This window comes from Ictalurus punctatus, chromosome 26 (assembly GCF_001660625.3).
Source record: "Ictalurus punctatus breed USDA103 chromosome 26, Coco_2.0, whole genome shotgun sequence".
Classification (NCBI taxonomy): Eukaryota; Metazoa; Chordata; class Actinopteri; order Siluriformes; family Ictaluridae; genus Ictalurus; species Ictalurus punctatus.
Window position 1 is genome coordinate 14002122 of NC_030441.2, and position 26651 is coordinate 14028772.

A 26651-nucleotide genomic window follows, 5' to 3' on the forward strand; every position below is an offset into this window, starting at 1 on the left:
GCGCATCCTATAGGCTACTAATTAAGAGTCATCTTTATAAGTGCCATTTAATTAACGAACACTTGGCAAATTCACATCAGTATTTAAAAAGAAAAAACAACAACAATGCTAACAGGTCATTACATATTTTAAATCGCTCATAAACCCGTGACCTCTATTTATTATGACTCATTAGCCGTATTTTTTGTTTTTACTACAACCAGATGAAAATTATTTTTCATTTACTTGACAAATCCGCATAATCCATTTTAAAAATAAAACAAAATAAAATATTGCCTCTAGCAAATATACTTACTAGCTGGTTATTATCCTACAAAGGATTAGCTAGTACGTATTACTCTCTATTAGCATATTAGCAGACTTTTATTTTATTTTATTTTACCACTAAATCAGTCTTGTGATTAAAACTTTTTTTTTTCTTTTTTTTTCCCCTTTTTTTTACGATTTACCTCACGCTAAAGAATTAAAAAAAAAAATGCTTTCGGATAATATCCCATTTTGCTAAAGCCAAAACCAATGTTTAATTTGGCTAACGTGTGGTAAATAAACAGCTAGCAAACAAGTGCCTTAAAAAGTGTTATCTTAATGTTTACACTGAAAGTTATAGCCTAGGTAATGATAATTCGTTCACTGGGTTACTAAATAAATCATGAAATTTCAGTTTTAAACTTCAAAACTTATCTCAAAGTCAATTTGGGGGGAACCAACTATATCCATAATGTTAAATAAAAAACAGCCTAACTTAAAATACTAATTTACATCGAGATTCTAAGAGATAAACAAACCATTATTACTTAATTATTTAGTTAAGTGTCTGTAATGATTTCTTTTTTTAATTGCTTTCTTTTACTGCTGTGACAAAACATCCATCTATCTATCTATCTATCTATCCATCTATCTATCTGTCTGTCTATCTATCTATCTATCTATCTATCTATCTATCAGTGTAGTAGGCAGTAGTAGGCATAGTATGCATAGATAATCTATCTATCTATCTAGTCTATCTATGCCTACTATTTTCTTACAAAGATACGAATTAGCATGTCTGAATTAAACTAGCCTATACCTGCTTTAAAAGACAAGAAAAACATTTGTTATCTTTAGTCACTAGTTCGTTTTACTTAAACGGCTAAATAAGCCATAGTAAAAAATAAAGGGGGAAAAAAGGATGGAGAAATGATAAGCCATTAGTGCAGCATTGTGCTCGAATCAGGCATGTGACTCCTCTAATGTTTGAGGTGTATAACTGTGCTTTTTGTTTTTCTTTCTGTTTGACATTAAACACTGTGCTTCTTTATTTTTGCAGCACAGGGTCCCCCACACATTCGCATCCTTTTTCAAACCATGGAAGCTACCACACAGGAAAACCTCTTTGCACATGCACACCTTTAAGCCCATACTGCATGGCACATGTGAACACAGGAAGCGGGAACTCACTGCAGTGTTCAGGTTCATTACAGCGATAAACACCTCAAGGTCAACATCAGCAGCGCGCGCGGGACTCCAGCTGTGGCTCGGGTTTCTGCTCAGCTGCCAAAACAACAACAACAAAAAGACTCTAATCGGCTGTATTAAATGTTTTTGGAAAGTAAGAATAAAAAAAAAGCACACAGAAGGGCTGGGATACACCTCGTGAACCTGTGCCGTCTACTGCTGTTTGTATCACATAACCTAGTTTGTTTGGTTTTTTTGCTGGTTGAGAGGCTGAAGCAGTCCAGATGCGTGCGTAACCCTAGCAACAAACTTATTATTATTATTATTATTATTATTATTATTATTATTATTATTATTATTATTATTATTATTGTTTCTGAGACTCTAGGTTGCAATCTGGTGATGCATGTGCACATCCTGTGCCACCACATTTATACTATACACAAGGTATGCGCCTGAATAAAGAATGTACGTTTTACTTTTACACATTTCCAACTCGTATGCCTTTTTCTTTCTTTCTTTCTTTCTTTCTTTTTTTAATAAATAAATCTCTATTACAGGATTCTCAGGATTACCATTCTCAGGATTACAGATAAACACACGCAAACCAAACACACAGCTATTCATACCTAGATAATATATTAGCATCAACAAATGCTGGTCTTTCGTTTGTAAACGCCACTAAAACCCCATCTAAAATCACAGTCCTAAAGTACCACTGGGGCAGCAAACGCTGAGCAACAGTGAGCAAGTATTAGTCACGCTGACTTGGCGTCTGATTGGACAAGAGTGTCGGATTAGGGTTTCAGAGCAGCCAATCGGATCGCAGCGGAGCTTCTGTAGTAAAGGGGGCGTGGGGGAGCGAGGAGGGAGATAAACACAGCCAAAACCGAAAAAGTAGCACATTTACGGACAGAAGGGAGTATGAGAGTGTTCAGGCTCTCTTTTTTATTTGCGCATCAGGTTGTGTGTTCGACTGTAAACCTCTACCAAGGGGACTTGTTCAGTTTGTTAGGATTTTAAAGCAAACTTTAATATGTGGGTCAGAATTTGAGCAGATATTTGTTGGGTCATTCAGGCTTCGTTTTGATTTGCTTTTTGGAGTTGATTTTTACGCACGGAGTTCTTTTAGGCACCGCGTTTCTGCTGAGAAAGCCAGAAGTTAGCAGCGATGTTACTGGACGCGGGTCACCTGGGTCCATTCGCCCGGCATCACCACGCGGGTGAGTCACACGACAGGGACGCGAGTTTTGCTGAAGCGGCGCATGTGGGCGCCTTCAAGCTGAGCCACGGTGAGGTGTCTCCGGGTCAGGGCGCGGCCTTCGGGACGCAGGCTTCAGGCTACGCGGCTCTGGGCGCCTCATACGGAGGCTCCGCGTTCGGCTCGGCCCGAGAATTCCTGTTGCGCGGACGCGGCTTTGCAGATCCAGAGCGTGGCCTCTTCAGCCCGGCGACCGGAGCGCTTCATCCCTCACACGCGGACGCGCAGAGTCATCTGCTATTCCCCGGCTTCCACGAGCAGCACAGCTCAACCAACAACGCGCTGTTCGCACGGCCGGACCAATACCACCACCAGGTGTCCAACGCGCGTCCAGACCCGTACGGCCAGTACGGCTTGAACGTAGCAGCTGCGCATCACCATCACCCGGCAGCCTTCTTCCGCTACGTGCGGCAGCAGTGCGTCAAGCAGGAGCTCGTGTGCAAGTGGCTCGAACCGGATCGCGAGAAGCGCCGCTGCGGCAGAACCTTCGGCACCATGCACGAGCTGGTTGCGCACGTCTCCGCGGAGCACGTCGGCGGACCTGAGCAATGCAACCACGTGTGCTTTTGGGAAGAATGCCCTCGAGAGGGAAAGGCCTTCAAAGCCAAATACAAACTGGTGAACCACATTCGCGTGCACACAGGGGAGAAGCCCTTTGCGTGTCCGTTCCCGGGATGCGGCAAAGTGTTTGCGCGCTCTGAGAACCTGAAAATACACAAGAGAACTCATACAGGTGAATACACCATTCCAGTCTATGATATTCATATCTCCACATCACGATTAGTCTTTATTGTACATCATGTTGTTTTTATTTATTTATTTCATTGTTTATTTATTTGCAACTGCAGTGACGCATAGAATCGAGCTTTTTTCCCCCTCATTGCAATTTGCGTGAAATATGCCTCTGTACTCATTAAGTTATTTCCTGTTTACGATTACCATTTGCATCTTGAATCATTTCCATTACTTTCCATGTCATTGAGTATATACACATGTAATCAGAGCCACTTCACAAGCTTTTGACCTGCGCGGTTTTCCGGTCATCAATAAGCGCGAGACGACGTGTTAATACTCCATTTCCATGGTTACGTGATGGCGCTGTTGTGTTTACATGCGTATGTGCGGTATAGCAGGTCTAAAGATAGGAAGTAGGTGTGAATTGTGCTTTTTTTTTTATAGTGGGCTGAGTGCTGGCAATAAAATGTGGGCTCAGGGTGCATGGGTTGGGGGGTGGGGGCGTGGGGTGGGGTTCAGGACTGTTAGCCTATTCGCATGTTATTTCTTCAGCTGACCAGATTGAACCCATTTTTGTTATCATTTGTTATCCAGGCGAGAAGCCGTTTCTGTGCGAGTTTGACGGCTGTGACAGACGCTTCGCCAACAGCAGCGATAGGAAAAAGCACATGCACGTGCACACATCCGACAAGCCGTACTTGTGCAAACTGTGCGACAAGTCGTACACTCATCCCAGCTCTCTGCGGAAGCACATGAAAGTGAGTTAGACAAGATGCACACAGCTGTCCGTCATGCCGTACACACTATTAGCCTTATAAATTCTTATCAAGCCGTCTCTAATGTCACTGCGGTTTCTTCTACAGGTTCACGACGAGCAGAGTCCAGTGAACGAGTCCTCGCCGACCGGAAGTTCCGGTTACGAGTCGTCCAGTTTGGTTTCGCCGTGTTCAGAGACTCATAGCACCACCATGTCTCCAGATTCTGCCGTGCTGAACAGCAGCAGTCACAGCAGCATAGCGTCCAACTTCAGCGAGTGGTACGTTTAGGAACCATGAACTTCTCATAGGTTGTGGCCAAAAGTGTCAAGAAGGGTATAATGGCACGGTTTGGGACGCAGCAGGACTTCGGTGATCAGCAATGTAGACAATCCTCTAAAACATAGTAATATTGTTTATAAAATAATCACATACAGTGATGTTATGGACAATTACAGGCTCCATTGCCTGGTCACACTTTAATGTTTTTAATGCGTCCTGTGATGATACCCCACATTCCTCCCTCTATTCCTCCACTCACTGGAACAATCCCCTTTTCCACAACACGGAATTCAATTTCTGTCGATTTAAAATGTTCACTGTAAAATCTCTGACTCTTCTCAGAGTGAAATGTATATATAAAATAAATGAAGGTTTATCGTTTTTTTTTTTTAAAAATCAGTATTGCACTGTGAAAAAAATACTATTCTCCACTGTGTATTATAAACAATGAAGGATGTATTTCGCATATAAAGAAATAAATATTTGTTTTTCTCTAATAATGTCTATGTGGCTGTTTGTGTCTTTATTATGTGTAATGAAGAGTTGACTGAAGGCTTCAGTCTCACACACACACACACAGACACACACACACACAAACCTTCCCAGAATTTTATAACTATAAAGAACAATGGACACTTGTTCCTTTATTATTGTTATTATTATTATTTATTATAATTTATTATGATTTATTTATTATTATTTATTATAATATATTTATTTTACATAGTTTATGAATTGTTAATCTTCCATATTCGGCCTATAGAATTTTCTTATTGAAATCATACACATAAAACATGACCTAGACATTTAAAAACATAGCCTATAACATGCCCTTTAAAAGACAAATATTTTCTGGAAAACAGCTAATAAATAGTGTCCAATATTTATTATATCACATCATATGTTTTAAGACTTGTAATAATTTTGTAATGTAAAATAGTTAATACTTCTAAAAGTAAAACGTACAACAGTGACGAATTAAAATTCAGTTGGAAATTACAGTGTTATATTTAAAAGTTTGTACAATATTTTTCACAACTTATATTTAAAGAAAGGTGACATTAAATAACATTATTTTGTGTTTCAAATGACTGATATATGTTTTAACAAATAAAACATATTTTAACAAATAAACAAGAACATACTTGAAGATTTTATGTTGAAAATCAGTTTTATGTTGTAAATCAGACGGTATTTGCAAGACGCCCTTATCCAGAGCGACTTACAATTATCACATTTTTTATTCAACTGAGGGTCAATGGGCCTCGCTCAAGGGCCCAGCAGTACAGCTTGGTGGTGCTGGGATTTGAACTCACAACATTCTGATCAGAACTTTCTAGCAAATAGATCAGTTCATCCAAAGGAGTCTTAATAGGTCCTTAATTTATTATATATGTACAAAAAATGTATTTGTACAGAATTGGTAAGTTTGTACGTTACTCTATTAATCTTAAACACCCCATGCTGCAAACAAGTAAATAAATAAAAAATCACACCTAAATATATTTATTCACAATCAGGTGAAACTACAGATATTTAGCTTAATAAATTGCACTTGATCATGATCTTTTTCAACACATATTATATCCTGAAACCTGTAATCCCAGCGGTATAACTGTAGAAAATCTATTTATTTGTTTGTTTATTTATTTATTTAACAGGGACGTGTTACACGGATTTTAACAGTAATGTGCATATGGCTTCTAACTTAAGCTGATTTATTATGACCATTAATATTATGATTTGATATAAAATATCAGAATATCATAAAATATTAGTATTATGAGTGGATTTTAAATATCTGCATATAGCCTAATAAAAGTTATATATTAGTATTAGAATGTTAGTATTATTTGTGGATATAAAACATATGCATTGTGATTTCATATAAAATGGTATTTTTTGTGGATGTAAATCATCATCATCATCATCTTCATCGTTGTCATGGACACCTCTGGCTTGCTCATAGGGATAAATGTAGGGATACATTTAAAACTGACAGAATTGATAAATGTCTGAAAACTGCTTTGTGACAAGGTCCTTTGTTAAAAACCGCTATACAAATAAAATTGAATCGAAATGAATTGAATAAAGAATATTAGTATGATTTGGGCTTATTTGTGGATATGTATATCTGCATTGTGATTGGCTGAAAGGGAAAACACCTCCAAGCGCTGGTTAAGTCTTTGCGGTGCGCATGCGCAGTAACCTCACGCACCGGTCATCATGGCGGCTTACAGGATAAAGCCAACCTTTCAAAGGGTTTTACACGCCGTAAAGGTGAGAGTGTCGTCCTCATTTTTGTAAAACACAGACGCACACACGTGATAGTGAAAGCACGGGTTTGTAAATTCATAAAAATGTCTATTTTCAATAATACGACGTCACGGTGTTGCAGAGAAACTGGTTAGCGAGTTGAGCTGAGTGTTAGGCTGAATCCCAAATACCACTTTTAACCCTGTTCAAGTGCACTTCAAAAGCTATGACGGGATGGGTTCTGTGACGTACGTAGTGCACTATATGTGTATAACTCGAAGGTATTTGGTATTCAGTCGTTATTCAGTGTCTCAGCACAAGTCCTTCAAAAATGTGGATTGCATTTACCAGATATTTATATAGTTTAGTTTCCGGAAGTAGGGTTTAAATGCAGCCGCCATGTTTAAATAGCAGCTGGTGTATCTAAAGTGTCAAAGCTTCCTGCTGAGAGACTCGAGGGCTTTTCAGCATGTTCAGAAATTGAACATGAACTCCAAATCAACATGTTAGTTAATGTTCAGTTGTCTTTGGCTCCATAATATCCTTGTCCGCCTTGTTTAACTAGCTGTCCTTCTTTAAACTTTCCACATCACATGACCGAAATGAAGTCCATCATAGTGCACACACCTACACACAAGCACTTTTATTTACACTGTATATTATATTACATTTTTTTACCCTCCTACTTACAGCTAGCTTTTAAGATCATGCCCTGGATCAGTATTCTGTTATTCATTACAGTTTATGAGAAGGTCTGATCTAGGATCAGTGTTTATTGGGAATAAAATACAGAACAGTGTTTATGATTGTACAGTGGTTGTAATATAACACAAATTGAACTGTGAGCATTTTTCCCCCCTCTTGCCCCAAATGTAATCGTTCATCTGTGACATGTTTGGTGTCAAACATGTCGGTAAGACTTAAAATGGCCAATATGTAAGGAATAAAACACAACAGGACGTGCTGTTATAGCATATAATTCAAGACGGGGTGTCGCCATGCGGCTCAACACAAAGTATTCCTCTTATAAAACGGCAGCGTAGTTAGTTAGTTCCTGTTATCATGTATGTCATAGCAGCTATAAGCAGTCCTTTTGTCACCAGCCTCACTTTTTCTCTTTCTTGATGTTAATAAGACAAAAAAAATGAAACACAGGTTATGTTCCTGAGGAACCTGAAAACTGAGGACTTTCTCATGGCGGGAAACTTGAGACACAAGACTCCTTAGAGAAATCTTCGCCACATCAACGATGAAATGTTTTTCTTTTTGTTAAATAACAAAGTTTTAAAAATGTGTTTTTTTTTTAATCAGCACTTGTGTAGATTGTCCTCCATACAAGTCCCTGTGAAAAAGATGTTACTATGGAAAGAGTAAAGTATTAGTATGAGCGCATTAATATAAACGTTAGATTTGGATTAAAGCCGGCGCTGCTGTCTGAGCCGCTGTTATGTTCTGACCAATCCGATTTGAGAATTCAATAGCGCTGTAGTATAAAGTGGGAATATCACATTACGATACTCGTCATTATCACAATATAAATTTGTACAGGATTTCGCTGAGATTGATTTTGCTGTGGCTGTGAGTTTTTTTTTGTGCTTTATTTGTTTTGAATTGATGAAATCGCAAATCGCAGGAAATTGTTTTGCGTGGCCTTTCGCTGTGATGTTTGTTAGTAAATGAGACCTTTTAGCTGTACTCACGTTCGACTCGCGTGAATCGAAGAGTGCTTTGGCTGAACGCGCGTCGTGATGACGTCACATGACGCGTCTTGGCCCAAATCTGTGGAAAATTTTCGGTAATTTAGGAAAATTGCAAACTCCTCCGAATATTGTGGAGTTTTCTTGATTTTTGCGTTAATTTCTGAGATCACAAAATCCTGAAGGGATTGCAGTATTAGTTTTCTTAACTAAACTGGATACCCTGGGGTGGTGTTTATTCGAGATTTAAGAAACCAACTAAGTATTTAACAAGGAAAGCGTGGGAAATTAGTAGGGACAATTAATACTAAAGCTGAATCTTAACATCTAGTCGTTTGCTTGTTAAAGTGACACCTGGTGATAGGAATGTATTATGATGTTAATACTGATTTTCCGTCTTCATTTCGCCAGCATTAGCCTCGGCTCATTGGCTATACTTGGTGTGAAGGAAAAAAACAAATGTTTAGGAGGCGTCTCTAGATGATTAATTTGCCTAATTTGGTTTCTTGTAATGTACATATTGCAGTGCTGACTGGTTAAAATAACTTGTCTGTTTCAGCACGCCTCTCTGCGGCCCACGTGCTGGCTCATAAGCTGCCATGCCTACTACTCCACTGTGTATGACCCCAGCGAGAAGGTGAGCTTCAGAACCTCTGCTACATTTATCAGAGACTCAGAATCGGTTTTTATCACGTGTATGTGTGTATATATGTGAATAAATGGGCGGGGAAAACCGGAGTTGAGGACATATGAGCACTCCCTCATGGCACGGGTTCATGGGAGACGAAGATCTCCAGCTGCCCAGTCTCCAATACAAACATGGCAGCATCTTGGTGCTTTGATCTGCCTCCTTCAAACAGCCAGTGCCCAGAGGCTGAGAGAGAGAGAGAGAGAGAGAGAGGGAGAGGGATGGTACATTTGGTACAGACTTAGGAATGCAATACACATTTCTGCTTACTGTGGAGTAACACTGCTGGAATCCTGTGTGTGTGTGGTGTTATGTTTACTCAGGAGGTTATAACACACAGCTCAGATTAGTGGAATGTACTAAGTGGCCTGGATTTGTAACTAAACCCAAAATGTGATTGTACTGTAGACTGGAACTAGTATAAATACCAATATACTGATTTGATGGATGGATGAATGGTTGGCAATAGCAATATTAATGAATACATGAAAAGATAAATATATATATTGGATGGAGGGATGTAGAGTTAAACCTAGTCGAATGCACTGATAGATGGATGAATGCATTGGTGGTTAGATGGATGGATAGATAAATGTGTAGGTGGATGGATGGATTGGCAGATGGACTGATGAAATGGATAGATTGTAGGATTGATGTTGGGATACATGAATGGATGATAGATGGATACGTGCATACATGGATGTATTGGTGAATAGCTGCATAGATTGGTTGGATAGATGGTGGATAGAGGGATGTATAAAAATAGTTGAATGTACAGGCGGATGGATAGATGGAAACATGCTTGAACTGGATACATAAATAGGTAGGTGGATGAACACATAGTCGGGACAGTGGATGGATAGATTCATAGATACATGATTGGATTATATCGATAGATGAATAGATAGGCTGTATGGATGGATGGAGTGATGTATATTTAAATATTTGAATAGAATGTTCGATGGATACATATTGTACTTGCATGAATGAGTGGATGGATTTGATTGTTGGATACATGACTAGATGGGATGGTTGGATGTATAATTAGAAAAGTTGAATGGATAGATGGATGGATACCTACATGGATGCGCAGGAGCTTTGACAGATTGAGAGATGGATGGATGAATGGAACGGCAGATGGACTGATGGAATGGATGAATAGGTAGGCTGGATGGAGTTGAATTGAAACAAATAGGTAAACGGATGGGTCAGTAGAGAGATGGACCACAGTTTGGATAATGGATAGAGTGGTATATTGATAGGTGGATGAATGGATGGATAGAGGAGAGTCTAATAGTTGGATAGATTGATTAATTGTCTTTATTTTGTGATTGATCTGTTTCTCATTAGTGTTAAAGTAACAAGATTGGATATTACAAACGTTCAAATTTATATTCATTGAGATACAGTATGGTGAAGAGAAAGTATTCACTTGCGCACGCACACGCACACACACACGTGGGCAAATGACTTGTTGTCACAACGAAAGTCCTAATCGCTCTGTGTTCTGGCTTTCTTCCTGCAGACCTTTGATAAGATCCTCATTGCAAACAGAGGAGAGATCGCCTGCAGGGTAAGTGGAGTGTGTTTGTGTGTGAATACTCAGAAGGAAAGTGTGTGTTGTTGAGCTCCTCGGGCGTTTACAGGTGTGGGGTCACTTCAACAGACCGTCTGAAGGGAAATTCATAAAGAATGCATCGTTTTATTCCGGGAGCTGAATTTCATCATCGATTGATTTTGTACGTTTGCGTTGTATCCAGTTCTGTCCACAAACCTGTAACACAACATTTCACTAACACACGCTTACAAAATGCTGTGGAATAAATGCGTTTTGTTTTGCAGTGCAAAGTAATGTAAACCCTAACAAGCACTCACGGACGCTGCAACTCTACACCCTCCGTGTCAGATTGTGATATGTTTATAGGCTTTATATGAGCTGAAGAGGAAAAGGGTTTTCAAAGCAGCACATGAACACAATTTGAATATGATTTTTAGTTTCGTTGATTTATACTAGACAGTACATCTTTATTTTTATTCGAGAATAATAACAGAAACGATTTGAAATGTGTAACAGACGTTTCAACTCACTGAAATGGCAGTGGAAAAAAAGGGCTATTCCCAATGCTTGTGCAGTGGCTTTGATAGATTTTCCCTCTTTTTTTCTCAGTTACAAAATGGCTTGTTTTTCTCCCATAGAGAGCTCTCTGGTCTTCATGTTGGTTTATCCTTTTTAACAACAAACCATTCTTCACAGGTGAAACCCAGGGCGCAAACCGAGAGTGATCAGTATAAATTGTTATTATTTTGTTTAAAGATCCTTTTTTTCCATTTAGTACTGCCTTTCAGAAGCTAAATAAGGCATTTACATGTCTCCCAGAAGACAAAATAATAACAATTTACACTGATCATCCTGTTCAAAAGTTTACACCCCCCTGGCTCTTAATGTATCGTGTTGCGTTCTTGAGCATCAGTGAATGTTTGCACCTTTTTGTAATAGTCGTGTACGAGTCCCTCAGTCATCCTCAGTGTGAAAAGACGGATCTCGACATCATACAGTCACTGCTGGAAAAGGCTCAAATATGCAGAAGATGCTGGAAAAGAAAGAATGTCCAGGACCTGGAGGATTTTTCTGAAGAACAGTGGGCAGTTTAACTGCTCAAGACAAACAAGGGACTCATGAAGAACTCTCACAAAACATAAACACAGTCGTTGATCGTCCAGGTAACGACACACGGTATTAAGAATCAAGGGCGTGTAAACTTTTGAACTGGGTAATTGTTATAAATTCAGCTATTTTCTTGTCTTGTGGACTATATATAAACATCTGTGTGAAATAGCTTATTCAGGACAGTACTAAATACAAATAATATGGGATTTTTATGATCAATCTTATTTTGTTAAAGGTATTAAGATTTTGCAGATTCTATAAGGGGTACACACACTGTATGTACGTGTATATGTATATAATGAAAAGTAAATGCTCTAAAAATACTTTTCTATGATGGATGGTTGGTATTTTGAAGCATGTACCATAAAAAAATATTGAACATTGTGATTTTATATTTCACATCTATTATAGTCGTGTGTTTTAGATGCTCTACCCCCCCCCCCCCCCCCAAAAGCAACAGGAACATGTTTTGAATCACAACCCAGATGTTACAGTTACACAATGTTTGCACTTCCTTCTAACAAAATCTCAGTGCACCACTATCTCTTAACTCCTTTAACTCCTTGTCTCACCCTCAGGTGATTAAAACCTGTAAGAAGATGGGGATCAGGACAGTCGCTGTGCACAGTGACGTAGACTCGAGCGCGGTGAGTGACTCGTACAAAGCAGTTTTAGTTAAAGTCGAGTGTTAAAGTTGTTAAAGTCAGGCAGGGAAGGTGCTGTGCTGTGCTCCCTCCATCCGCTCGCTGTTTTCCACCCCCGTGACTGATGGCTGTCACTCATCCCCCTCCTCCATATGCATGCGAAGGCTTTTTCACACAAAGTCCAGGCTGTCCCCCCTGCTGTCTGAATCCAAACCGGGGGAGGGGACGTGGTTTGGTGGTAAAAGAAGGGGGGGATGGAGTGACGTTGTGCATTTGATTGGATGCTTCTAAAGAGCTTTTAAATAAAGATCTCCTTAAACAGAACGGCAGGGGACCGGCTGATACGCATACGAGTGGAGTTTGGGTTAGAAGTCCATATTTGCTGGCTTTAGGGTTGGTCTTTTGGACTTTTTGTGAGTCGTTGGGGGGTGTTAATCCATATTAAAGTGTGTATTAACTGTTATTTGTCTTGTAAACATGGTTTCTTCCCTCGACTTGAGCGGGATTTGGACTTGCATCAAGATGTTCAGCACGTCATGTTATCCAATCAAAACACACTTAATGATATAAATGTAACATTTTGTCAATTAAATAGACTTATTTATCATACTGTAAAATGCTATCAGACTTAAGATGTGCCGTTCGTTTTAGCTCTAAAATCATTCAAAAGAATTTCTTAAGTTCATATTTCACTTATGATCCATTAAAAGATCTTATGGATCTTATCGATCCGTAAAAAGATCCATTTTTTTCTTCTTCTTTCTCTTCATTTCTGTTTTTAACTACTGGCACACTTTGCTTATATATTCTTTTAATGTTTCTATATTCTATTTTTACATCCTTTTTATATGTTGTCTAAAACAAATAGTTTTATTATTATTTTTGGCTAAAGTTTTTTTTTTTTTTCTCTTTATTTCTGTTTGGTACATCACACTGTTAAGCACTTAAAAAAGTCCGCTATTACCAGTATGGTTTGTGATTGCACTAATCCGTAGTTGCGTTCACAATCATTTTTGCTACTCAATCATTTTAATAAAGGCCAAAAATGATAGGGAAATTGTATAGACCTGTATCTAATTGCTCCCTGTAATTTCTTTGTTAGAGAACATAGGTTTTCCAAATTGGCGTCACAATACGGACATGATTATATATGATCCTAATTAAAAATCAACCAATGTTCATTTGACAAAAACTAATGACATATTCTTTTTATTTATTTATTTATTTTTTTAAAACACCATTCAAAACATTTATCAAAACACACACTACTGGGTATATTGGAAACACCTACTCGTTCCTCGTCTGATCTTCCTGCGATATCGCGACTGAATGAATGCGCCCTGATCTCCAATATATTCTAGATATTTTCATTACCCTGTTTGTTAGCAGTTGGGAAGGGAAACTCTGGTCCCCTCCTGCCTCAGGACGATCCTGCACCGCCTAAGGTGAACTTTCCCTTCGCTGCCAGATGGAGAACAGAGTTTATTGTGACAAATGGTGCGAAAGAACGAAGCTCTTATGAGGACAGGAGACAGACAGGACACATGGAACCTGCTTAAAGCGCTCAGTAAAAACCACTGACCATGCAGATGGCTGGTAGACCACAGTGTGAAAGACTTCTAGTTAGATTTGTGGCCATAATAAAAATAAAAAAAAAGGATATTTGAACCGCTATACAAGGATAGAGGAAATGGTTGGAAGAGCACATAAATAAAGGACGATTTCTGAGCAGTGAACAGAGATAAGTCGTTTGTTTGTTTAAGAAATTGGTGTTGCGTTAGTAATTGAGAAGAAGAGGAAAGGGATTACCTGACGGGAACAGCTGAAATAATTCATGTGGAAGGTGTGACAGATCTGCAGTACTCCTGTTTGAACGGTTTACTGTTATGAGGTGGACAAAGCGGTAGCTAATGAAATGAGAAAGGGTGAGCTAGTTGAATAGTTACGTGCATGAACACAGGCCGAGAGAAATGAATTTCGTTTCCATGGAGAAGTTGGTGTAGCCTCTTCTAGTAAATTTTCTAATGTAGCACATCATATTTGCACTCGACAAAAAATAATAATAAAAAATCACAAGTGGTGTGGCAAAAGATCAGCATCTTTTTCTCCAGAACCAGAATGTAGGTACATTGCCGAACTAGAATGATGGATATATAACAGCATTGGACTGCACTTTATTTCGCTCCGTTTAATTAATGTTTCCACAGAGCTGCATGTTCCACATTTAATCTTAATGAATCACTTAATGAAGTGTTTTTTCTTGGTGGGGGGTGAAGGAAAAAGCAGTGCTAAACTGTGTCATCAGCGTAGCAGAGATCTGATCACTGAGCTTTAGAAACGTAGTACAACCCAAATTCCATCGCATCTTTACTTCTGAGAGACTCTGCCTCTCTGAGATACTCTTTTTATACCCAGTCATGTTACTGACCTGCTGCCAATTAACCTAATAAGCTGCAAAATGTTCCTCCAGCTGTTTCTTTTCAGTAACACTTACTTTTCCAGCCTTTTGTTGCCCCTGTCCCAACTTTTTTTGAGACGTGTTGAGGCCATCAAATCCAAAATTACCTTATTTTTTCCTTAAAATGGTACATTTACTCAGTTTAAACATTCGTTTTCTATGTTCTATCGTGAATAACATACGGGTTTATGAGATTAGCAAATCATTGCATTCTGTTTTAATCGACATTTTGCACAGCGTCCCAACCTTTTTGGAATTGGGCTTGTATATACAGTAAGGAAACAGAAGTGGACCGAGTACTGGCTCTTGGGGAACTCCTTGAGGCTATAGAGGATGTGAGGAGATTAAACCGAACGTCTTGCTGCATCATGGTGGGAACACTCTTGTAGATCTGATGATGCACAATTGCTAAAAAGATGTTGCTGTGAGGACGTCCTGTTTTATACTTTTTTTGGGACGGGGTGGAAAAATTCGACAATGTCTTTTACCCAATCTCAACAGCAGTCAAGGAATTCAGGTCACTATCAGTCCAATAGTGAATTCTCGCGTTTCTCCTAATAACACGTCCCACCAGGATCTCCGGTAATCACCTGAGTTCTGCTTCATCCCCCTTTGACAGCCAGCTCTTGCCCGAATGCCCTCCTGTTGAGTGTTATCACTGCACCAACACCCAGACTAGCTCATTGCAGGGTTTAATAACTCTTAACGACTCAAGTCAGTCATGTTGGTGCTGAGAAAACTCGACTGTCCTGGGAGGCATGAGAGGTCATCGCTCTGAACCCTGAATTGCAGCACGACTCGTGACGAGCGTCGAGCCGCAACGTCTCTCTCCTAGCGTTTGCGTGTTAAGTGAAGCGGCGTGAAAGGCGACAGCTGGTTAGTGAGCGTTTTCCGACGCTCTCCTGTTGATGCAGTTGATGTTGTTAATGCTTCCCCTGGGTGACGTCTGTCATTTCATTACCTAGACGCGATTCCTAATAGGCTGTGTGTCTATGTGTCTCTGTGTGTGTTTGTGGTTTTCCTTCAGGTTCACGTGAAGATGGCAGACGAGGCCGTGTGTGTAGGCCCAGCCCCGACCAATAAGAGCTACCTCAACATGGACGCCATCATGGACGCCGTCCGAAACACAGGAGCTCAAGCTGTGAGTGTGTGTGAGTGAAAAAGGAATGCGTGTGTGTGTTCAAATATAACTTGCCATTTCTTCATATGTGGTTAATTCAATTTAGAAATTGTGTGTTTTAACATCTCTCTCGCTCTCTCTCTCTCTCTCTCTCGCTCTCTCTCTCTCTCTCTCTCTCTGTGCCCATTTTGCCAGGTCCACCCAGGCTACGGCTTCCTCTCTGAGAATAAAGAGTTTGCTCGGAGGCTGGTGAGTAGCGTGCCTCTCTCTAACTCACAGAGAAAAAGAGAATGAATGAAAGACAGAGGGCTTAAGAGCTGAATATTCAAATGACCTTGTTTTAAAGTTGAGCTTAGAATGACCCACTTGTATGCTGATCTTCAGCACACACACACACACACACACACACACACACACACTCTGTGTTTTCGTAATTAACACCTCACGGCCCCCTGGAGTAATTTAATTAAAGGTATGAGGTCTAAGGTGAGATGATGATTTGCAAGCCAAATAGAAGCAAAGAGGCCAAAAGGGTCAGCAGACGACGTCTCACACTCGGTAACGGTTTAAACCTCACCGATGGACCGCACCATCGTTTTATACCGTAAATCATTTCTAAAATGTGTTCTAGTGGCTTAAACCTTCAAAAGGGACTCGGTATGGAAATAAACCCAGAGAATGACATGACAAACCCAAATCGCACTTAATGCTGTAATCTTTCTCTCCAGAGATAACGGTAAGTTTGCAGACATGCTTTAAAAATTGCAGGAACTTCAGATTGCTACATTTTAGATTTCAAATGAAGCGTCCCAGTTACTGACACAGGGATAAACCGTGTAGAAAGCCAGTGAAAGTCTTCACAACCAAACGGTCAGGTGAATAGGATTCAGTTCGAAGTAAAGGGGGGGAAGATATGTTGCGTGCATAATATGTCAAATAAATAAAACAATACAACTGTACAGGTATGATACAGGAATTCATGTATAAGTCTAGCACTTGTGTTATAAAACACAGCCTCTTTATTTTTAATACTTTTTTTGCCCTTTGATGTCAGTCTATGTGGGGCATTTCTTTTAAATATGTATGTTACCATAGCAACCGCACCAATCCCCCACCCCAACCCTTTATGCCAACTTGATCTCTTTATTCTTCCATCCTGGGTTGTCAGTGCACCAGAATTTGACACTTTATAGTGAAACGCAGAGGCAGTCGATGTGAGTACAGTCGAGCTCGTGGCTTGCTTTTTTATTTATTTATTTATCTTTTTACAATTTCGAATTCTCTTGCTGATCTTTTGATCCCAGAAATATCGTCTCTGTTCCCTCGGTTGGGTCTCCTGCTGTGGATACACACACACACACACACACACACACACACACACACACACACACGCACTACGCTGCGGGACACTTCTCCGCAGTGCGATGGAGGACGAGGGACGAGACGTGTGTGTGTGTGTGTGTGTGTGTGTGTGTGTGTGTGTGTGTGTGTGTGTGTGTGTGTGTGTGTGATTTCTCAGTCACGTGTCTCTGTACCATTACTAGAGAGAGAGGGAGATGGTGAGTGTTTTTTCTGAGCGACCAATAGCAGTGCAGCGTGGTGATGACATCATAGCAGAGGAGCGTAGCGGGGTTCCTCCAAAAACTGCTTTGATCTCAATCTGGCACAGGCAGGAGGCACATGCTCGCTCACACACACACACACACACACACACACACACACACACACATACACACACACACACACACACACACACACACATACTCAACCTTGGCCTCGCCTTCATGCACAAAATACTAATGCTGCTCCCGACTGTGCTGAAATCCAGCCCGATGCTTTTCTAATGACTTTGCTTTACCGTTTCACAACTTCTCCATATCACACACTGAACAGCACTCGATGGTGATTTCTAGTCCCGTTTCTGGCGTTTTATTAAAACACGGAAATAAAATTTCAGGGAAGACTGTGTCAGATGTTTAGTGTTTGCGGTATGGTTAGTGTGACCCTCAAATTCCGTATCAAGATTTAGAAACGAGCACCAGCTGATCACACTGCCTGAGGACTGTTATAGTGGGCGTGGCCTAATGCTCTAAGGCTGTTGCATGATTGACATGTTTGTCAGAGACTCCCAGCCTGCTGTGCAACACGAGCTGAACTAAACCCACAGCGCACATGATGAGAATCAGGAGAGTTCAACACTTTACCTGTTTTGGAAAAATCACCTCTATGGTTCTGAAATCCTTTCAGACATTCCCCTGTTCTCTTCACTAGCCTCGCTAATGCACACGCTAATGTCACATTTTCACACCAGTTAGCACACTTTACACATCATTAAACGCTGAACATCTTTCAGATTAGTCTTGAAGGTCAAGAATTAAAAAAAGAAGCAGGAAACCTGTATGTTTGCTCTGTAGGTTAATTTCTGCTCTCTAGGTTCACTTTAACTTGCTAGGTTAGCTTTCTCTCTTTCTCTCTCTCTCTCTCTCTCTCTCTCTCTCTCTCTCTAGGTTAGCTTTCTCTCTCTCTCTCTCTCTCTCTCTCTCTCTCTCTAGGTTAGCTTTCTCTCTCTCTCTCTCTCTCTCTCTCTCTCTCTCTCTCTAGGTTAGCTTTCTCTCTTTCTCTCTCTCTCTCTCTCTCTCTAGGTTAGCTTTCTCTCTTTCTCTCTCTCTCTCTCTCTCTCTCTCTCTCTCTAGGTTAGCTTTCTCTCTTTCTCTCTCTCTCTCTCTCTCTAGGTTAGCTTTCTCTCTTTCTCTCTCTCTCTCTCTCTCTCTCTCTCTCTCTCTCTAGCTTAGCTTTCTCTCTCTTTCTCTCTCTCTCTCTCTCTCTCTCTCACTCTAGGTTAGCTTTCTCTCTCTCGCTCTCTCTGGGTTAGTTCTCTCTCTCCCTCTCTCTCTCTCTCTCTCACTCTAGGTTAGCTTTCTCTCTCTCGCTCTCTCTGGGTTAGTTCTCTCTCTCTCTCTCTCTCTCTCTCTCTCTCTCTCTCTCTCTCTCTCTCTCTCACTCTAGGTTAGCTTTCTCTCTCTCGCTCTCTCTGGGTTAGTTCTCTCTCTCCCTCTCTCTCTCTCTCTCTCTCTCTCTCTAGGTTGGTTCTCTCTCTCTCTCTCTCTCTCTCTCTCTCTCTCTCTCTGGGTTAGCTCTCTTTTTCTCTCTAGTTTAGCTTTCTCTCTCTCTCTCTCTCTCTCTCTCTCTCTCTTGCTCTTTCTGGGTTAGTTCTCTCTCTCTAGGTTGGTTTTCTCTCTCTCTCTCTCTCTCTGGGTTAGCGCTCTCTCTCTCTCTCTCTTGCTTAGCTTTCTCTCTCACTAGGTTAGCTTTTGCTTGCTGGGTTTGTGTTTATTTCTTAGGTTAGTTTTCACACTTTGTTCACTTGCTGTCTCTCTTCACTTTTGCTCTCTAGCTTTTGTTCTGTAGATTTGGGTTTATTTTCTAGGTTAACTGCCTTCTAGGCTAGCATCTGTTCTCCATGTCTGTTGCTGCTCTCTAGGTTAGCTTGGCTTGTCTAGTTTAATATTTAAGTTCTAGTTTACAAGTATTAACACTGGAATTGTCATGTTGAGGGTAAACTGCTAATCTACTGTGTACTATATATATCTTGTCTGTACAAAAGGCGAACATTACACTGATGAGGAAACAGTTGTGGGAGTGTTGCAAGTGGAACAGTTCTGTCTTGATCTCCATGTTAAGAGTGAGGGATGATTAGTGACCTGCGGGGAAAATGAACGCAAGGATCTGAGGGGAAAACAGTCCAGGATACAGGACTGGATTTCCACAATCAAGCTACTGACCCTGATTGAGATATGAAGAATCAGCGTTAATGAATCAGTAAAAGTGAACTCATTCACTCACAGTTCACTCTGACACTTACCGTTTAGGCGTTTGTTTTTTCTCTCCATTTTTCGCACGGTTCAGGGGGTTTGATGACATTCATTTCTGTAATCTCCTCTCGAACCACTCTACGGCATTCCTCGAATCCCCATCCTCTCCACCAAACACACATACACAGATGAGTGGGCCGTCCGATGCCCGTGTGTGTGGAAATGAAGATGTCATTACATTAGCAGTTGAATAGTGAGCACCCCCAACACCCCCCAACACCCTCTCCCCTCCCACTCACACTATCACATATGAATACAAGGTGAATGAGCCCCCTCATTCTGAATGGAAGCCCCCTCTGCCTGACGGTTAGTACACTTTTATGCAGTGCAAACGACGGGCCGAGGCCTGAGGCCAGAGCACGGCCGCCCAAAAGGACCTGTTAGCATTTACTCTATGGCCTCTTTACCATGGCAAAGGCACATCGCTTCTGAATAGAGCAGAGGAGATTGACTTCACTTCAAGTGGGATTAGAAAAGTGTGTGTGTGTGTGTGTGTGTATGTGTGTGTGTGTGTATGTGTGTGTGTGGTCATGTCGCTTTGCTTTTAGGACTTGCCCAAGACAAAATGTTGCTGGTGTGAACAGTGCTTAAGAATAATGGCTAAACAAGCGTCACTAGTGTACATTTATTCATTCATTTATTCATTCATTCATTTATTTATTTATTTATTACACACATGGGATAAATATTACATCTGTTTTTTTCTCCAAAAAAAAAAATCCCCCAAAGTATTTATTTCTTCTAATATCACAGCAATATGGCATCGATGCCACTTTTCATGACAAGATATTTCCTGTTATCACTTCTGTTCTAGCAGCTGCGAACATTCACTCTTTCACCCACCTCTCTTTTTCTCTCTCTCGATGTTGGACAAGAAAGACAAAAACTGTCTCTTGATTTTATTGGGATTTCTGTCTGGTTATTTTTAGCTTTGCAGTTACTAATGATTAGACATCTGAATGCCTTAACCCTCTCTCTCTCTCTCTCACTCACTTGCTCACTCACTCACTAACTCTCTCACTTGCTCGCTCACTCACTCACCCACTCACTCTCTCTCACACACACGCACACACACTTGGAGGTGTGAAACTGCAGGGAGGGAGGGAGCGTGTGAGTGACAGCTGAATAGACAGAGATGCTTTATTAGATTCGATTAGTCGGATCCTATGGAGAGCTTTTAGTCGACAATGTGTTCCACAACACAATCAGTCATGAGCACAGACTGAGCCCCGCTGTGCTCAACACTCATTTATATTTTCTTTGTCTTTAGACTACACGTTACAGCGTAAAGGTCGATGTTAAATATGACATTTATGTATTTCGTTGTTTTACAGGTTGGACTTTTTCATAATGGAATAAAAATAATTGTTCAAATATTTTCAAGTTTTCTTTATTAAATAGACACTAAAGTTCATTATTAAGCTAATTTATTTTCCAAATAGTTTTACAGGTTGGAGTTTTTCATAATGGGGGGGGAGTTTTATAATCTAATTAAAATATTTCCATTATTTGTTATTTAGTAAACACTAATCTCACACAATTTCTTTCTTTTTTAAAATATTTTTTTACTCCGGTTGAAACCCAAAAGCTTCATTTGAGAAAATGTACTTTCTTTTTTGTTTCTAAATGCTTGTTTTCTTCTTCTTTTTTTTTTTAATTACCTGCTAATTGTTTTTATTTTTTAGCTTAACAGGCTTGAACTTTTATAATAGAATACAATAGAAATATAATTGGATAAAATATTTCCAAATAAAACTTCATGCTTATTTTTTATTCTTTTATTAAAAAAAAAAAATGTAGGTTTAAAAGTTGGACTTTTTTATAATAATAAAAAAAAAAGATAAAATTTTAAACCTACATTTTTTTATATATAAAGAATAAAAAATAAGCATGGAGTTTTATTTGGAAATATTTTCATAATAATAAAAAAAAGATAAAATTTTGTCATTATGTTTTTTTTTTTTTTTTTTTCCATTTTAACATAAAAACTAAGCCAAGAAAAAAAAACAACATTCATGATCCTGATTTATTTGCTTCCTCAATAAACTAAATCGATTTAATTAGTGATATTAATGATCGCAGCTAACGTTAGCTAGAAGTCAGATGTTGGATATTGATTTTATTTTATTTTACCGGATGTGATGCATCTGGTTTAACTGAACTAATAGTTTTCATTAATTAGTGTAGTTAGTGATGGCTTAATGTTTGGATGATGGAACCAAGGTGCGGATTTGAACTGTGTCTGTGTGAATTCTTGATTCAGAATGCTAAAATTATAAACTCTTTTATTCCAAATAACAGAAATATTGTGACGTCACTATAGTACCAATGGTGATATTAACCAGTTGATCACTGTGCAGCTTTAACAGTTGATAAATATTTAGCAGGAGGATTTAGCCTACAGCTGGATTTCTCTCCTTTTTCTCCCAGCTACTTTTCCTCCTCTTTTTTTTCTCATGACACTAATTGCATTGTTTTGCGGGAGTCATGGGGTCAGAGCTGTCTCCTAATTACAGACTCCTCTCTGTGCTGATGAGTGCCCGAGGCCTTTCTATCTGTAGTATATTAGCCAGGAAGCAATAATCTCCCGATTCTCGAACGGGACAAAGAATAAAACGTGGAACCCATCTTCCCGTGCCGCGGGTTTTTGGGCTTCTCGCGTCCTCGGGCGTCGCTCGAGGCTACGCTGGGCCATGGTACAAAGTCCAAACCGTCAGGGTGCATGAGTGAGGGGGATTTAGTTTGTAATGGTGAAGCAGTGGGGTACCTGCTGCATCCTTTTCTACTAACACTTTTTAGTTTGAAGTTGAATGAGCTTTGTAAATGCCTACATTTGTGTGTAATGATTTGAATGCTACTATTGTTTAAGGTAACCAGATGTTTTATTTTATTTTTTTTTAAAACAGGCATCAGTGGGGGTCGCCTTCATCGGTCCTGACACGCACGCCATCCAGGCCATGGGGGACAAGATCGAGAGCAAACTCATCGCCAAGGCGGCCAAAGTCAACACCATTCCCGGCTTCGATGGAGTCGTGAAGGTTTGGCTGATTTATACTGAGTGAAGCAGAATCCAATCCAAAATGCTTTCTCACGCACCAGTGTTGAAATGAACGCAGAATATTACTGACTTTTACACGGAAAAAAAACAATCACGACACAGTTACAGAACCTTTTTATTTTGCGAAAGTTTAATATCAGCTAATATTACATGCACACCAATTCACCTCTCTTTCCTCAGCCTTACTCCAGCCAAGCTTCAGTTTCTCTCATCCTATCCATATACAAGTGATGAAATATCGCATATCCAGGATCACAGGACAACACACACACACTCGGGCACATACTGACCAATTAATCCGAGTTCCCACACTTAAAACTTATATATTTATAGACCTGGAAAATAGTCAAACAGATCAAATGTCCTGTAAATATTAGTGAAGTACTGTTAAAGTGTAAGGTCAGGTGATTACACTACTAAAACAACATATTACACGCTCATTTTTGTTTTTCGTTCTTCCTCAGCAAATGATGTTAAATCTTTCTATGAGTTTTTGAGCTGAATATTAAGGGTGTAACGCTACACGCAATCCAGAGTCAGTATGATACGATACTGTCGTATCTCCATACAACATCGATAAAACAAACAACTGCCGTCTATAAGATCATGAAACGTGTCTAATTCAACTGGAACTCTTTGGCCAAAAGAGATCGTGCGCAGGATTGCCAGGTCTCGGCAAAATGTGAACCCCAACCACGCCTCAGAAAGTGCACGAGATGACCTGAAACAATTCCAGAAAATTCAGGAACGATTCGTTTCCCCCTTTTTTTTTTCAATTCACTCCACTGCAGACCAGTTCACAGTGGTGCGCACGGTTCTGATTGGTTGTTTTGAGACCGGCTCAGTTTGGGGATGAAAGTCAACTTTGGCGACTGGTGTGACTCACGATGCCACATGTCTGAAGCACAGGATGCATTAGATGTGCTGTGAAGGTCTCGAAGCTTCCTGTAGCTCAAACCTATTTTTCGAATGTACTTTCCGAAAATTAACTTCCCAATCGCCGTGGTGATTTCTTTAACCTGCATAGAATCACCCAAAAAACATGCCAGAGTGTGCACGTGTGTGTGTGTGTGTGTGTGTGTGTGTGTGTGTGTGTGTGTGAGATTAGCGTCAGTTAGTATGCTAGTGCGTCGGCTTGTAAAAGTCAAGAAAAAACAGGTTGATTAGGAGAAGTGTTTGTTTTTTTTTCTTCCTGATTTGAGATCAAATGGTAGCTACGTTTTCAGAGTTGGGAGCGTGGGCTTGATTAGGTTTAAACATTTATAACACTTCACATAGTATAAGCTGTACTTCATGACTAATAGACAACGTCGTTGCGCAGTTCGAATCGTGAGCCTCATACCGAATGATGTACTGCGCCATCTCATCACAACGATTGTGATTCAGTTATAATTTTTCCTGTTGACTTTAAGCCTCCCTTATCTTATAAACAATGAACTGAATTCAATGTCTATCTTGCTTTTAGCGTGTAAAAATATAAAGGGTAGGCATGACACAAATAATACATATATAATACCACCTAGATGTTTCTGAGCGCACAACAAACTTCTATACCATAACCGCTAATAATATCGAAGGATTTTATAAGTTTAAACATGTAATGTAATAAAAAGGCAGAATCACAAGGCCTTTCTTCATCTTTGTCACCTGCAGCAAGTTTTACTGCTTCTGAATATCAATACTTCAGTTCCGTTAAGTATTACTGTTACATGACCAAGCAGCGACGCGTAGTTTATAAAGTTTTTAACCGAGAATAAGAAGATATCTGTGAAATCATTTGAGAATGAATTTCGACTTTGTTAGACAGAGGAGGTCATAATCGACATCCTGTTTGATCATCAGTGAACATAAAAGCTTTACATTTATGGTGTAGTTGGTATTTGGGATATTGGGTCTCGGTGTTATGGTGGTAATTAATATTCTTCAACAGTTCTTGAAATCGAATCTGTTCCACATACAGTGTATCTGAGCTGAATTAAACCTAACCACAGTTTAAAATGTAACATACTTTAGAATATAATGCCACATTCGCGTTCAGTCAAATGCAGATCATTTTTAGAATCGCATTAATAATACTTATGATCAAATTAAAGTAAGTTAAGGAATGGCCGGTGTGTGAGTGTGTGTCTTTCAGTTAGTACGTTTGCTTCATTTTATTGCGTACGTTATTTTATTTTAACACAGTGATGGCAAGGGCAAAATTGTGTTAAAAAATGTTTATATATATATATATATATATATATTTATGTGGAACACATTGAAATGAAATAAATCCAAAGCATCCCTTTTCATCAATGTCATGTTGTTGAATATATATGATGATATGAGTGAGTCATCTCAAAATGATTTCATGAGCAACAGTTCTCACTGAAGTCACTAGTTTACTAGAAAAAAAAAAAAACCCCAACATGACTGTAAATGTACATGACGATGTACATCAGCAGTGACTCAACATGTAAATATGATGCTGGAGTTAAAGAACATGTCTGATTTGCACATTCAAGCCTATAAAACTCCCAAAGCGACTTGTTTCTCTGCATCTCCCCGTCTCTGCCTCTGCGTCCCTCCCCCTCGCTCCGTTCTAAACGTGCTTTAACGACCTCGTGTAGTGGCCGTCTTGACACTTCCTGTCCTTATAGGCTCCATAAAGGGGTGCTGCGGCGCTCATCCACGGCAGACAAAGGCAGCACATCGGAGCGGCCATTACCATATGAGAGGGAGCAGTAACGACCGCCGTGCCATCAGCCAGATCGCTATCGAACCCTCACACACACGCTAAAACACGACTCGTTTAGCTTAAGCCGTACCCGCGCTGTGGGGTTTCTCACCTCGCTCTGATTACACACTGTTTGTGGAAGGAGAATAAATGGAGGTGTGTGTGAGAGAGTCTTAACCAGGGAAAAAGTGTTAGCATGAAACGAACAAGAAATGACCAATTACATCCTAGGATACCCGTGCAAGGCAACAAAATGCAGAAAAGACGATCAAATGTTGCCAGAAAGTTCTTAACCTGAGGAAGATGAGTGCAGAAGTGCAAACACGCAGAACGTGCCCTCTGTTGGTCGTGACCTGAAACTGCATGATCATCATCACCATCATCATCAAGTCAGCACATGCAGAAGTGTGTGATGGGTTGAATAAAGGTGGGAGATATGACTATATGATATTGATATCGTGATTAATTAGGTCGTGGTTAACGTTGAGAATATCTCTCACACACTCACACACACACACACACCAACCAACTGAAAACTTTAACTGATTATTAGAGTTGGACAAGATGGCAGAAGTATAACAAGGTTCTTTTGATGCCCAATATCCACAATATATTATGAGATTTAGACCCATGCACACACGTATGGATATGCTTAAAGATGCAGTTTTACTCTTCTGTTTTTCAGAAAATTCCTCTCCACGTGTGTACTGATATATTTTAAATGTAATTGTTACCCCTTGAAGCGTTCTCATCTGCACGGTTTTTACCCCTCTGCTTTCTAAAGAATCCCTGTTGCACCCATATAAGGTTTTTGTTTTTAATAGTTTTTTACCCACCCATATTTACTCATATGTATACGGATAGATTTGAAAACAATGACTACCCCTCTGTTTTCCAAAACAGTTCTCATCCACGCATATGTGGATAGTTTTGATTTCTTTAGCGCCCCATCCTCAGAATCGTTACGACCCCCTAGTTTAAGAATAGTTTGTTACGTACAGAAGTAC

At 39.8% G+C, this 26651-nt stretch overlaps 2 protein-coding genes across 2 annotated transcripts in view; both read left to right on the forward strand.

Annotated features, from left to right (window-relative positions):
• The first annotated feature begins 2316 nt into the window (after positions 1–2316).
• On the forward strand, positions 2317–4971 carry zic2b (zic family member 2 (odd-paired homolog, Drosophila) b). Its single transcript, XM_017457170.3, has 3 exons — positions 2317–3428; positions 4025–4188; positions 4294–4971. The coding sequence occupies exons 1-3, from the start codon at positions 2606–2608 to the stop codon at positions 4474–4476; spliced, it is 1170 nt and encodes a 389-aa protein (XP_017312659.1). The 5' UTR covers positions 2317–2605; the 3' UTR covers positions 4477–4971.
• A 1674-nt stretch (positions 4972–6645) lies between these two features.
• The window catches only part of pcca (propionyl-CoA carboxylase subunit alpha), a 48262-nt gene continuing 28256 nt past the window's right edge, over positions 6646–26651 (forward strand). The window contains exons 1-7 of the mRNA XM_017457163.3: positions 6646–6747; positions 8980–9057; positions 10634–10681; positions 12355–12423; positions 15906–16019; positions 16194–16247; positions 22777–22908. Of these exons, the coding sequence (XP_017312652.1) occupies positions 6694–6747; positions 8980–9057; positions 10634–10681; positions 12355–12423; positions 15906–16019; positions 16194–16247; positions 22777–22908 (549 nt within the window). The 5' untranslated portion in view covers positions 6646–6693. The remainder of the gene's footprint in view (positions 6748–8979; positions 9058–10633; positions 10682–12354; positions 12424–15905; positions 16020–16193; positions 16248–22776; positions 22909–26651) is intronic.

Excerpts from the sequence above, each read along its gene's own strand:
- zic2b (XM_017457170.3), top strand. The coding sequence starts at position 2,606 with ATGTTACTGGACGCGGGTCACCTGGGTCCATTCGCCCGGCATCACCAC. Across the intron at positions 3,429-4,024 it reads ACACAAGAGAACTCATACAG|GCGAGAAGCCGTTTCTGTGC; the intron begins GTGAATACACCA and ends TTTGTTATCCAG. Across the intron at positions 4,189-4,293 it reads CTCTGCGGAAGCACATGAAA|GTTCACGACGAGCAGAGTCC; the intron begins GTGAGTTAGACA and ends TTTCTTCTACAG.